General features: G+C 42.0%; 1 protein-coding gene across 2 annotated transcripts in view; it reads right to left on the bottom strand.

Moving 5' to 3' along the window:
- UGT3A2 (UDP glycosyltransferase family 3 member A2) overlaps positions 1 to 7,855 on the bottom strand; it is a 32,219-nt gene extending 24,364 nt beyond the window's left edge. Inside the window, 2 exon segments of one of the 2 annotated variants that reach the window (NM_001076087.1) lie at positions 5,511 to 5,612; positions 7,664 to 7,855. In NM_001076087.1, coding sequence (NP_001069555.1) covers positions 5,511 to 5,612; positions 7,664 to 7,757 — 196 coding nt within the window. In that variant the 5' untranslated portion in view covers positions 7,758 to 7,855. 2 annotated transcript variants of the gene reach the window in all.
- Positions 7,856 to 14,527: the final 6,672 nt, after the last annotated feature.

The raw sequence follows: 14,527 nt of genomic DNA, 5'->3' as shown, positions 1-14,527 counted from the left end.
CAAGAAACAGTAACAGGGCAGATATAAGACATGGGTTACTGATCTTTATTAATCTAGGTGCAACAATTTGGAAGGGAAACATCAGTCACTGGTCATAAGAAACTTTGACATCCAAGTGGGCAAATAGTATTAGATTTCAAGAACTGGAAACAATTTTCTGTGATCTGAAACTCAGCCCTGTGAGACTGAAGTTCTAACTTCTAATTCTTCACCCTCAGAATTCTCCTTTGTTCTCCATAAAATATCATGAGTTTTCAGCTGAATAGTTTATCAGCTTGTTTCTTCCTCTGTGGGAGTTCAAAGGCTTCATTTCCTCTCATCCTTTCCCTGTCTCTTTCATCCCATACTAGCCATGTTTCTTATGATATAAAAATCTCAAGTATTGTGGATCTCCTGGTTATGTCATGGGAGTTACCTCCATTAGACAAGAGGCTCCTCCACAAATCTTTAAAAATATCCTCATCTCCACTTTTGGCTTCTGCCAATGTGTCTGAGGGCTTCCTTGATGGCTCAGATGGTAAAGAATCTGCCTGCAATGTGGGAGACCTGGGTTCAATCCCTGGGTTGGGAAGATCCCCTGGAGGAGGGCACGGCAACTCACTTCAATATTCTTGCCTGGAGAAGCCCCAAGGACAGAGGAGCCTGGTGGGCTACAATCCATGGGGTCGCAAAGAGCTGGACATGACTGAGCGACTAAGCACAGCACACAACATGTCTGAAGGGATCCATGAGTCACACGCCTCATCTTCAAGAAGCTCTCTGTGAGGATTTCGGAGATCAAGATGGTGGAATAGGAGGACGCTGAGCTTACCTCCCATGATGAACACATCAAAGATATATCTACTGGTGGAGCAAGTTTCACTCAAAGCAAACAGAAGACTGGCAGAAAGACTTCTACAACCACGGCTGTAAGGGAAGACCACATGGAGCCACATAGGAAGAAAGAAGCAGCAATTGAGTCAAGACCCACTCCTCCAAACAGGGGACACAGAAGAGGAGGGGGATATCACAGTCTTGGAAATCCTCCATAGGGGTGAAGGGCTCCAGTCACATATTGGCCAACCCAAGCCTGGAGTCCAAAGCAGGAAGATGAATCCCATTAGCTGGTTTTAAAACCAGTGGAAATTATCAAAGCCTGTAAGAGATCAAGATTCCTGAAAAGTGAGCATACACACTTACTTACTCCCAGGAACAAAGCAGAGGACCTGTGGCGGATTCATTTCGATATTTGGCAAAACTAATACAATATTGTAAAGTTTAAAAATAAAATAAAATTAAAAAAAAAAAAAAAACGTGACAATGCTTGGGGACCTGGCTGCTGTCCTGAAACCACCCCAGTGTGCACCCTGGCCCACACTAGGCACCTGTTCCAAACCATCTTGCTCCAGTGCCGTCCCCACTAGAATGAAGGCTGCTGTTGTCAAGAAGTACGACAAGCAGAACTTCAAGCAGAACTTAGCGAGAACGAAGCTTCCTCAGACACAGCCCTGCATCTGAACAGAGCAAAGCAGCCATTGCTGGCGTGCAGGGAGGCAGTCCTCATTAGTAGATTTTTTAAAATCTGCATTTCCACTAACAGTCTGTCAAGGCAATCTAGGCTTTCTCTTTCATACGCCTCAATATTCTTTAGCCTCCATCAGTGACCCAATTGTGACTGCACACACTGATTGCAGCACGTGAATCCACACACGTGAGTATCAGGGATCTTTGCTTCTTTAGTGCCACTGATGTTATTTTTTTCACTAAAGTTTTTAATAAATAAGAAAGATGGTTAAGTATGTTCAAATTAGGAGTTAGTAAGTGGTTCATATATTTCAATGCACTGAGGTGAGCACCAGGTCAGAAATAATAACATAATCATGTATTTTCCTGATTTGCAGGTACCTAGCCTAGCTCTACTAATGAAGTGAAGAATGAAAATGCTGTTTCAAAGCCTCAGGAATGTCCATGATTAGGGAATATTGAAATAAATTCTAGACATTTAAACCTGAAACCTAAAAATAAAACTGAATGGATCCATAAACTCCCTAAATTGTTTGTAGACTTTAATGCACATATGTTTATTAAAGGGGTAGAACGTAATTTCAGTAGTTTCCCAAAACTTTGTGCAAAACTTATTTTTAATCTAAAATTTTGAATTAAATTAAATTAAAAAGAAATAAAGTTAACAATGGAAAGGTCTTCTGCTTTTGTGATTACATGGAAGGGCATTTACACTAACATTAGTGAGGTTCTGTCTTAGGTGTCCCCTTCAACATCTCACCTAGACTCCATAAATAGCTTTTACCGCTCTCTCTGTTTTGATTTTAGATCTCATACAAGTCATTCTCCATAAAGGAGTCAGGTAAATTTTCTAAAAATACATATCTTAACTCTGTAGCTCCCAAGTGTTTCACAAGTTTGAAGATCAAGGTCAAAAATATAAAATAAAATACATTTTGATTTAAATTAATTTAAATTTTTAATTAGGTTAAATTATAATTTTTAAAATTAAGTATTAATACACTACACCTATTTCATCAGATCTGCTGTCAAAAAAAGGTGCAAAAGGATATACATATAAAACATGTTCACTGAAAAATATAGAACTTAATCTAGAAAGTGATTAAAGTAGATTTAGATAGGGACTCAGATATTTGTACACCAAAGTTCATGACAGCATTATTCACATGTCCAAAAGGTGAAAACAATAGACATATCCATCAACAGATGAATAGATAAACAAAATACAGTATAGACATTCCATGGAATGTTATTCAATCTTAAAAAAGAAGAAAATGCTGATACATACTCCAACATGAATGAACCTAAAAGATATTATGCTACATGAAATACACAAGATACAAAAGGACAGTATTGTGTGATTTCACCTATATCGGGTATCTAGAATAGTCAAATTATTAGAGAAGTGAAGTAGAAATGTTTACCAGGGGCTGGGGAAATGGGTAATGAACGGTTATTTTTAATTGGTACAGAGTTCTAGTTTGTGATGATAAACAAATTTATGGAGGTGGATGGCAGAGACAGTTGCACAACCAGGAATGTACTGATGTCACTAAATCTCACTAATGTCACTAAACTCTACACAAAAACAGTTACAGTGGTCAATTTCATGTTCTGTATACTTACCACAATTAAAAAAAGAAATGCCAACAGAAAAAGAATTATTTTAATACGTTTGAACAATTGCAAAGCCTGAAGTCACCTTCTAAGTTTTATCATTTCTCATGATTTTGTTCTTTAGTGATTCCACTTAATACTGGATTTTCTGTTTTTAAATCAAGTCTGAGCAATACTTTAGATTGAGCAATCCAGAGTTTAAAGTCCTAAATCCACCCAACACTGTTATTAACCTGTCATGTAACTGTGAGAGAACCATTGAAGTTCTCAGGGTTGCTATTCCCTTTTCTGTCAACAGAGAGGAGTTGCTAAAATATAGGAGCCCATGGACGGAGGAGCCTGGTAGGCTGCAGTCCATGGGGTCGCTAGAGTCAGACAGGACTGAGCGACTTCACTTTCACTTTTCACTTTCATACATTGGAGAAGGAAATGGCAACGCACTCCAGTGTTCTTGCCTGGAGAATCCCAGGGACGGGAAGCCTGGTGGGCTGCCATCCATGGGGTTGCACAGAGTCAGACACAACTGAAGCGACTTAGCAGCAGCAGCAGCTCATTAGAGCTAAATTCTTTGGATTTAGGCCTCTTCTGTGTCAACATGCACAAATTCATGGGCAGTCACTGATTCTCAAGAAAACAAGATCACCTTAACGGTAGAGTCTGATCTTAGCTGCATAAATAAGGAACCCCTTGAGAAAGCTTCCTTAAATTTCAGATAAGTCATCTATGCCATAGAAAAAGAAAAGTGATCTTTACCTATTAGAAATCTTATATGTCAGTAACACATCTGTTCAACAGGTTTTCAAGCCAAGTTATAAAGTGGTATCAAAAAGTCTGCAAACAATAAATGCTGCAGAGGGTGTGGAGAAAAAGGAACCCTCTTACACTGTTGGTGGGAATGCAAACTAGTACAGCCACTACGGAGAACAGTGTGGAGATTCCTTAAAAAACTGGAAATAGAACTGCCATATGACCCAGCAATCCCACTGCTGGGCATAAACACCGAGGAAACCAGAATTGAAAGAGACATGTGTACCCCAATGTTCACTGCGGCACTGCTTACAATAGCCAGGATGTGGAAGCAACCTAGATGTCCATCAGCAGACGAATGGATAAGAAAGCTGTGGTACGTATACACAATGGAATATTACTCAGCTATTAAAATGAATGCATTTGAATCAGTTCTAATGAGGTGGATGAAACTGAAGTCTATTATACAGAGCGAAGTAAATCAGAAAGAAAAATACCAGTACAATATATTAACACATATATATGGAATTTAGAAAGATGGTTATGATGACCCTATATGCGAGACAGCAAAAGAGACACAGATGTAAAGAACAGACTTTTGGACTGTGGGAGAAGGCGAGGGTGGGATGATCTGAGAGAATAGCATTGAAACATGTATATTATCATGTGTGAAATAGATCATCAGTCCAGGTTCAATGCATGATACAGGGTGCTCAATGCTGGTGCACTGGGATGACCCTGAGGGATGGGATGGGGAGGGAAGTGGGAGTGGGGTTCAGGATGGGGAACACATGTACACCCACGGCTGATTCATGTGAATGTATGGCAAAAACCACCACAATATTGTAAAGTAATTAGCCTCCAATTAAAAAAAAAAAGTAGTATTTACCAACATGGTTTGTGGGAATGTGTGGAGGGTTTGCTTGAGATGCAGAAGTCAGGTAAGGGAGGACAGGGCTTCCCAGGTGGTGCTAGTGGTAAAGAACCTGCCTTCCAATGCAGGAGATAAAAGAGATGTGGGTTCAATCCCTGGATCAGAAAGATCCTGTAGAGTAGGAAATGGCAACCCATTCCAGTATTCTTACCTGGAGGATCCCATAGACAGAGGAGCCTGACAGGCTACAGTCCATGGGGTCACAAAGAATCAGACACAACTGAAGTGACTTAACACAAGGGAAGAGTACATAAGACCACAGAACATGGAGTTTCATGCTCATGCTAAGTTGCTTCAGTCGTGTCTGACTCTTTGCGACCCCATGGACTGTTGCCCGCCAGGCTCCTCTGACCACGGACTTTTCCAGGCAAGAATATTGGAGTGGTTTGCCATTTCCTACTCCAGGGGATCATCCCAACCCAGGAATCAAACCCACATCTCTTATATCTCCTGCATTGTCGGGCGGGTTGTTTACCACTGAGCCATCTGGGAAGCCCATACAGAGTCCTGGTGAACAGAGCCAAGAAGCTTTCCTATAGCTTACATAGACACACACACACACACACTTTTCCTTCTTTTAACCCAATTAGATTTAAAGAAACTATCTGAAAAGCCCTTCTATGCAAAAAGCATTAGTTTCTTTCCAGGAATATAGGAAATCAAGGATTAGTGGGGAAAATTTTTTTTAATAATTAATGGGTAAAGGTACCTGGTAGCAATAAATTTCCCTTTTGGAGAAGCATGGTGACATTATGACCATGATCTTGAAGAATCTGAGAGATCTGATGCATCAGTAGAAAATGGCTTCCACCTAGGAACAAAACGCAAGTTCATTCTTATCATGATGAGAATCGAAATTCTACAATTGATGGGCTGATAAATCCAGGAGAGGAGGGGTAGGGAAGCAGAGAGGTGATTGGGAGTGGAGGAAATGAGTGTCATCAGTCATCTCTCCATCTCATTTTGAGTATGTCCAACTTGCCCCCAACCCCTTTCCCCCCCCACCCCGCCCCCCAGAGCCTGCTGGCCCAGCTCCTTGACAAGTGGCAAACCTCCATCAGAGATTTCCTCTTGTGACTCTGGTCTCCATGTCAGTGTGATAAGCTTCTCAGTGCTTAGGTCCTAAGGAGTTCCTGATCTTAAGGTACACACTGCCTTTTAGCCAGGGGCATAGGAAGACACCATATCCTGAAGAAATAACTGCACTGGTAGAAATCTTGGCACAGTGCCACGCATGTGAATGTGAAGAGTTCCTAATGGACAATCCATCAGAGCTCTTTCTGGGATTCTTCTCTTTGGAAATGTATGCTGGAGTAGGAGCGAGAACTATGGGAGTTTGAATGTGAGTCCAGGAAGCAACCACTGCAGCAGAGGGATGTGCAGCCATCAGTTAGAGTCAAAGTGGTTGAGATTTGAATATAATTAGCAGGAAGTTTCTCAGTGGAGGCCTAAATGTTTCACACCCATCAGGACTTGGGGTGGACTTGTGGGATAACTGTGGGATGGCCTGCAGAATCTTATATGCATGAGAGACTGGAACACTGTCCATCCAAGGACAGTCTTGGTATCCTAAGGAAAGAGAAGTTTAATCCCTGGGAGAGGTTCGAGGTCCATCACACTAAGTTCTTCTCTTAGAACCTGCACCAATACAGGGACCCTGCTTGAATCTAAGGGGCTCAGCAGTAGAGAAAGCCAATCAGAAGAGGAGTTAGTGGCAAATGGCAAATGTTTGGAGACTAAGGTTAGAAGGACACGGTGCTAGATTAATAGTGTGAACCTATTTCTCAATTTTTTTTAAACACAAACTTGTACAGTCTGACATAACAGGAAATGATAAGTACAAATCTCCCACACCTCTTGCCCACGTGTTAATCCCTAGACCTGGGAGAAAGGGCAAGATGAAGGGCAACCACACACGCGCCCATTCATGGAGGGTCCTGGGGAGCCCCAGTGCGTTCTGGGCTTCCAGCCCCTCACAAACCACACCAGCTCCCTCCCAGAGTCCGAGGCTAGAGAAGAGTGTACTCTTAGCAGGGTGAGAAAGCTGTCTTGCATTATCATTACAAACAACCAATAAGAAAAAAGATTTCAAATAGAGACAAAGAGTGATTTTTAAAACTCCCCACTGAAAAATGAGTGACAATGGAAGCTTGAAGAAGATGGTCCAGGGATAGGAACTCCTGGGTAAATATCTGGTATGTTCCATTAGGAGCTTCTGTTTGCTCTTGCAATAGATGCCTCGCTTTCCTGACCCTTAATTTCCTGCTCAGGAAAACCTAGTGGGAACTCAATTAGATAATTTATGGTTCTTTCCAGCTCAAAGATTCTCAGTGAAATAATAAAGCCCACTGTGTGTTAAAATGAAGTCTTAGGAAACCCCCATCTGTGATTACCCCTGTATCCTGATATATTCCTCCGGGTAAAACACTCCATTCTTCTAATTATCGTTGTAATATGTTCTCTGCTCCACCCTGGCTCTCATGCAGCCTCAGAAAATTCTTAATATTACTGCTGCCCTCAGGGGCCCCTTTCCTTCCCCTCTACACACCCCCCCCCCATACACACACACACGCCCACCTCCCTGCAAACCACTAGTTAGCCACAGTCCTTACTGTGTGCCCTCCAGATGTTTAGTGAGAGCCTCTGAATATCCAGCTCACGCCCTGGAGGAGGCAGCCCTGGGCCTCCTGCACTGGGCTGGATCTCAAACTTCTAGTCCCAGCCCCATACCTGACCCACATGGATGGCTCCTACCTCTTCATCACCCAGCCAGGGTAAAAAACCTGCCTCGGACTGGAAAAACATGTGACTCTCTCACCAAGGGCTGTTTGCCTGTCTCTGGATCTTCAGTCAAGCACTTACCCACCAGGGACACAGTTAGGATTTTGGCAGCCTCTGAAAACAGGAGCCCAGGCAGTATAAATCCAAATAGAAGCAGTGCCTGCTGCCCTGCCATCCTGGCTCCTGTAGAGGCTACAGAGCCGAGCCCTGTGCCCTCGCACCCAGACCTGGAGTACACGCAGGCAGGGAAGGAAAGGCGCTGGCTGGGAGCTTGGTGAGAGATGAGGTATCCCTTTTTCTTCCTTTCTGTTGGTCACCTCTTGCTCTCTGACCTCTCCTCCCTCTGTGAGTAAACCATTAGCCTGTCCTCACCCTCCCTAACCTTGGCCAGCAGAAGGAGGGGTTAGTGAGCTAATCCAGTGCTGTCCACATCATCTCCACCCTCCCTGCCAGGAAAACACTCTGAACCAGTAATGGTCGAGATGTTTAGAGAGCAAGTGATGACAGCTCTACCTCCAAGTAACTTGGATCCACCTGTTTTATGGACCCTTCTCCCAAACTTTTGGTACCCCATCTAACGGTTCTAATTACTTCATACTGCCCATATCCAGGGCTTCCCTGATAGCTCAGTTGATAAAAAAAAAAAATCCACCTGCAATGCAGGAGACTCCAGTTTGATTCCTGGGTTGGGAAGATCCGCTGGAGAAGGGATAGGCTATCCACTCCCATATTTTGGGGCTTCCCATGTGGCTCAGCTAGTAAAGAATCCAAGTGCGATGCAGGAGACCTGAGTTTGATCCCTGGGTTGGGACGATCCCCTGGAGAAGGGAAAAGCTACCCACTCTAGTATTATGGCCTGGAGAATTCCATGGACTTTATAGTTCATGGGGTTGCAAAGAGTCAAGCACCATTTCCCCAGGTACCTGCTTAAAATCTCTGCTAGTATAGCAAACTCAAGACTTGCTAAGTGCTAAGTCCCATCAGTTGTGTCCAACTCTTTACGACCCCGTGGACCATAGCCCACCAGGCTTCTCTGTCCATGGGATTCTCTCCAGGCAAGAATACTGAAGCAGTTTGCCACTTCCTCCTCCAGGGGATCTTCTCAACCCAAGGATTGAACCCAGGTCTCTTAGGTCTCCTGCACTGGCAGGCAGATTCTTTACCACTAGCACAGCTTGGGAAACTCAAGATATCCCTAGGCAAATCCCCAAGGGAACTTGACCTACCATTCCAGGACTATTGCTATGACGGCCTCTTAAAAAGGTCATTGTTCCTGAACAGGTATCAGGGTCCTAACTCTAAAGTCCACATCTTTACCTGGAGGACTGAACCTCTAAATCTGAGACTCTAATTCTGAATAAGCTTCATAAAATAGGACTAGGGGTCTTTCCACAGTTTTCTGATGTATAAGTTGAGGTCATCTTGTAATTTTGCTGCCGTATAATGTTAACCCTGGGAAGGACAGGGCCTGAAAACCCCAGAAGATATCTTTGCATTTTCTACCTTCAAAACAAGATTGGCTTCAATGCTGGTTTTTAGTGCAACTCTGAAACAGACAGAAAAGACCAAAACCAGAGAATTCCTAGAAGAAAACTAGGTGCTCCTTGACATAGTTCTGGGTGATGATTTTTTTTTTGATTTGACACCCAAAGCAAAGGCAACAAAAGCAAAAATAAACCTATCTAAACTTACAGTCTTTTGCATACCAAGTGAAAGTAAAAGTCGCTCAGTCGTGTCTGACTCTTTGTGACCCCATGGACTATATGGTCCATGGAATTCTCTAGGCCAGAATACTGTAGTGGGTAGTCTTTCCCTTCTCCAGGGCATCTTCCCAACCCAGGGATCGAACCCAGGTCTCTCACATTGCAGGCGGATTCTTTACCAACTGAGCTATCAGGGAAGCCCTGCACAGCAAAGGAAACATCAACAAAATGAATTATTGTAACTCACCACACAATAATAAGAGTAAAAATGAAGTACCATATGATCTTTTCAATAGGTGCAGAAAAAAATTTTGACAAAAATCATTACCTTTTTATTATAGAAACTCTCAGCATAACTAGGAATAGAAAACAATTTTTTAAAAAACATTTACTTAGCTGCTCCATGTCTTTGTTGCAGCTCGCAGGATCTTTGATCTTCCTTGCAGCCTGTCAGATCTAGTTCCCTGACCAGGAGTTGAATCCCGGGCCCCCTGCATTGGGAGCTTGGGGTCTTAACCACTGGACCACCAAAGAAGTCCTGAAAGCAATTTCTTCAATGTGATAAAAGGCATGTATTTTTAAAAATCTTGGTCTATAATCATACTTAATGATGAAACATTGAACTCTTTCCATATAAGATAAGAACAAAGTAGAAATGCCTGCTCTTATTATTTGTGTTCGACAACATGATAGAAACTCTAGCCAGTTCATTCATTCATAAATACATACATACATAAATAAAATAATCAGGAAGGAAGAAAACTGATATCCATCAGAGACACCATTGTGTACATAGAAAATACTACTGAAGTGATAAAAATTCCCAGTAAAATAAGTCAAATTATCAAAATTGCAGGACTCAAGGTCAATATATAAAAATCAGTTGTATTTCTGTCTAATAACAGAAACTGTTGGAATTAAAATCTAAAAAAATCCAAAAACTTTACATGCCTAAGATTGAACCTAGCAACAAATTGTCCATGACCTCTACACTCTACAAAGGATTATTGAAATTGAAAGATATACAAAGTTACTGGCTCTGAAAGCTCAAAATTGTTCTCTATTCTCCCAAAAATTGATCTATAAATTCAACACTCACACACTCCCAGCAAGATGCTTTGAAGGAAAAGAATTAATATTTATATTTTTTTAAAAAACCATAGTCCCCTAAATCATATATGTACAGACTTTAATTCAAGAAGGATTCATGGCCTAAATGTAAAAATCTAAAACCATAAAACTTAAAGAAAAAGAAAACATAGGAGAATACCCTTATTACTTGGGGACAGCAAAAATGTCTTAAACAATAAACTTGATAAACCAGGGTTCATCAAACCTAAATGCCTCTGTTCATCAAAGACAAGTAAGAAAGTGAACAGGCTATCCATGCAAGATCTTTATTCCAGAACATATAAAGAACTTGTACAAAACAATTAATAGATTAATAGTTTATTAATAAAAAGACAGACTTTAATTTTTTTGACTCCAAAATCACTGCTGATGGTGACTGCAGCCATGAAATTAAAAGATGCTTACTCCTTGGAAGAAAAGTTATGACCAACCTAGACAGCATATTAAAAAGCAGAGACATTACTTTGCCAACAAAGGTCCATCTAGTCAAAGCTTTGGTTTTTCCGGTAGTCACGTATGATTGTTAAGAGTTGGACTATAAAGAAAGCTGAGCACCAAAAAATTGACGCTTTTGAACTGTGGTGTTGTAGAAGACTCTTGAGAGTCCCCTGGACAGCAAGGAAATTGAACCAGTCCATCCTAAAGGAAATCAGTCCTGAATATTCATTGGAAGGACTGATGTTGAAGCTGAAACTCCAATAGTTTGGCCATCTGATGCAAAGAACTGACTCATTTGAAAACACCCTGATGCTGGGAAAGATTGAAGGCAGAAGGAGAAGGGGACAACAGAGGATGAGATGGTTGGATGGCATCACCAACTCAATGGACATGAGTTTGAGTAAACTCCAGGAGTTGGTGATGGACAGGGAGGCCTGGCGTGCTGCAATTTATGGGTTCACAAAGAGTCAGACACGAGAGAGCGACTGAACTGAACTGAACTGAACTGAATAAAAAGACAAACAACCTAACTAAAAACTGGGCTATTTTTTGTTTCTTTGTTTGTTTCTGTTTTACAAGGTAAGGGGGAAGGAAAGAGGTGGACCAACATGACCTCCTCTATGGTAGAGGTTTCTGGATCTGAATGTGTGGATCACTCCAAAAAAAAAAAGAGCAAAGAGGAACAGACAGTTCAAAAAGGAAGATATATAAACAGCTGTTAACACACAGAAAAATGTTTAACATCATTGGACATAAAGGAAATGAAAACTGAAACTAGAGGTACCATTTCACCCTCACCAGAAAGTTTTAAGTGAAAAAGACTGACACCACCCATGTTGGCAAGGATGTCCATATTGCCAAAGGTTGGAGAACTACTTAGCAATTTCTTTAAATGATAAGCCCACATTTATTCATTTCCCTGTTTTTGTCTTGGCTACAATTCTTTCTGGTGTTTAGAGTGTTCTAGCTTTCTTCCTTCTGCCATTCTTCCCCTAATCTAAATGGTATCCATCATTTAATGCTCTTCCTGCTCTGGGTGATGTTACCAGCTATGGCTGGTGTCTCTACTCGCTGTCTACTGGCTGAATACTGAAGCTTATCCAGGATGCTGGGTATTACCTTCAATTCTATGCTAACTTTGCTCTCAAATGTACCTGTGTGTAGGACTTGTTTCCTTGATGACAGAGTCTCATAAACTCAAGCATTTTTTTTTTTTTTTTTTATTGGACACACCACTCTAAAAGCCATGTGCCAGTGACATCTGCTGGTCCCTTGCTTTCAACTGTTGGGCCAACAGATGTCTTCACATTCCATTGGCAGCAAATTCTCCAAAAAGAAAGCCACTGTTCACCTGCGACTCCTGTTTAAGAGCCAGTGAATGAGGACTTTATATTTCTCTTCATCCCAAGGGCTTCTTCTGTGATAGTTTCTGAAAACCCTGGTGAGGAGTAATATCCTGTGTCAGCTTTCACTTGAGGTTTTACTTTGCTTTATTGGGGCTTTGTTTTCATGTTTAAACATTTGCTAATTTATACAGCATTTGAGAAATGCCCCCACCTAAGGGAGTGAACTCCGGGAGATGGTGATGGACAGGGAGGCCTGGCGTGCTGCGATTCATGGGGTCGCAGAAAGTCGGACACGACTGAGCGACTGAACTGAACTGAAGGGATTCTACACTTAAAAATCTCAAGACAAATTGGCTGAAAAGTGAGATTCCTAGTTCTCAAGACCAGGAATCAGGCTGACAAACTGAATGAGCTGCAGTCAACTCTGACCTCCTTTTGCTAAAGAGGCCTGACATTTAGAGAAAACCCTGAGGAGAGAGCCCTGCCTTGTGTGTTCTGGTAAGTGATGCTGGGGGAAACAGAGACGTGGTTGAAGAAGGGAGAGTCTCTACCTTGTGGACTGAAATTCCTGGGAGCTGTACAAATACATTTTTGCCTGGACTCCCCCATAAGTAATCTACATAAGACCTTCTGAAATAGGACCCAGACATAAGTATACTTTCGAAGTTCCTCAAGTGATTCTAATATGAAGCCAGGCTTGAGAATGTCAGTTCAGGAGGTAGACAGAAGGCAAACATGCATTTACCCTAAATACATAAGGACACAGGGTATATCACCATTCACATATATTTAAATGGTTCAAGTATATTTAAAATTGGTTTCAGGAGAAAGAAGAAGATGGAATGAACTAATGTTGGGACAAATGGTGTTGAAACTTCTGTTTCAATGAGAAAATCCTTCCTCTGAGGATGATTACTGATAATTACTGGGAGCAAATAAGAGGAAACTGACATTTCATCAGTGAGACATGTACAGTAAGCTTCTTCCAAAAGAGCATGAGGTTATGAATATGGAGAATAAATATGACCAAATGCATAGTCAGTTTAGGCTATAGTAGGTTGATGAGCATCTTCTGATTGGATTGGGAAAACAAGCAGATAGCCAGCTTAAGGCCAGAAAGCAATAGTGCAAGGAGTCTTCTTGAATTCAATGACTGAATGAGGATAATTTTCCAAGTTATATCTGGAACAATTTCAAAGGGTTTCATTAACTGCAAAATCCTAGTCAAGAAAGATTTATACTTTGGTTTAATGTATCCATAAATCTTGATCTTTTGATAGTGGAGCAGTTGTTTCAGTTCAGTCGCTCAGTCATGTCCGACTCTTTGCGACCCCATGAATCGCAGCACGCCAGGCCTCCCTGTCCATCACCAACTCCCGGAGTTCACTCAGATTCACGTCCATCGAGTCAGTGATGCCATCCAGCCATCTCATCCTCTCTCATCCCCTTCTCCTCCTGCCCCCAATCCCTCCCAGCATCACAGTCTTTTCCAATGAGTCAACTCTTCACATGAGGTGGCCAAAGTATTGGAGTCTCAGCCTCAGCATCAGTCCTTCCAATGAACACCCAGGACTGGTCTCCTTTAGGATGGACTGGTTGGATCTCCTTGCAGTCTAAGGGACTCTCAAAAGTCTTCTCCAAAACCGCAGTTCAAAAGCATCAATTCTTCGGCACTCAACTTTCCTCACAGTCCAACTCTCACATCCATACATGACCATTGGAAAAAACATAGCCTTGACTAGATGGACCTTTTTTGGCAAAGTAATATCTCTGCTTTTTAATATGCCATCTAGGTTGGTCATCAGAGAAGGCAATGGCACCCCACTCCAGTACTCTTGCCTGGAAAACCCCATGGACGGAGGAGCCTGGTAGGCTGCAGTCCATGGGGTCGCTAAGAGTCTTACACGACTGAGCGACTTCACTTTCACTTTTCACTTTCATGCATTGGAGAAGGAAATGGCAACCCTCTCCAGTGTTCTTGCCTGGAGAATCCCAGGGACGAGGGAGCCTGGTGGGCTGCCGTCTATGGGGTCACATAGAGTCAGACACGACTGAAATGACGTAGCAGGTTGGTCATAACTTTCCTTCCAAGGAGTAAGCGTCTTTTAATTTCATGGCTGCAATCACCATCTGCAGTGTTTTTGGAGCCCAGAAAAATAAAGTCTGACACTGTTTCCCCATCTATTTCCCATGAAGTGATGGGACCAGATGCCATGATCTTGGTTTTCTGAATGTTGAGCTTTAGGCAGTTGTTTATCATCTATTAAATGCTGTACACTATGGTACACTCTGTGGACTGATAGCGAGGCAGGCAAACATGACTTTTG

The sequence above is a fragment of the Bos taurus genome, chromosome 20, assembly GCF_002263795.3.
Source record: "Bos taurus isolate L1 Dominette 01449 registration number 42190680 breed Hereford chromosome 20, ARS-UCD2.0, whole genome shotgun sequence".
In the NCBI taxonomy this organism is placed as follows: domain Eukaryota; kingdom Metazoa; phylum Chordata; class Mammalia; order Artiodactyla; family Bovidae; genus Bos; species Bos taurus.
Note: the sequence above shows the minus strand (reverse complement) of the source record. Positions and strands in the feature narration are given on the sequence as shown.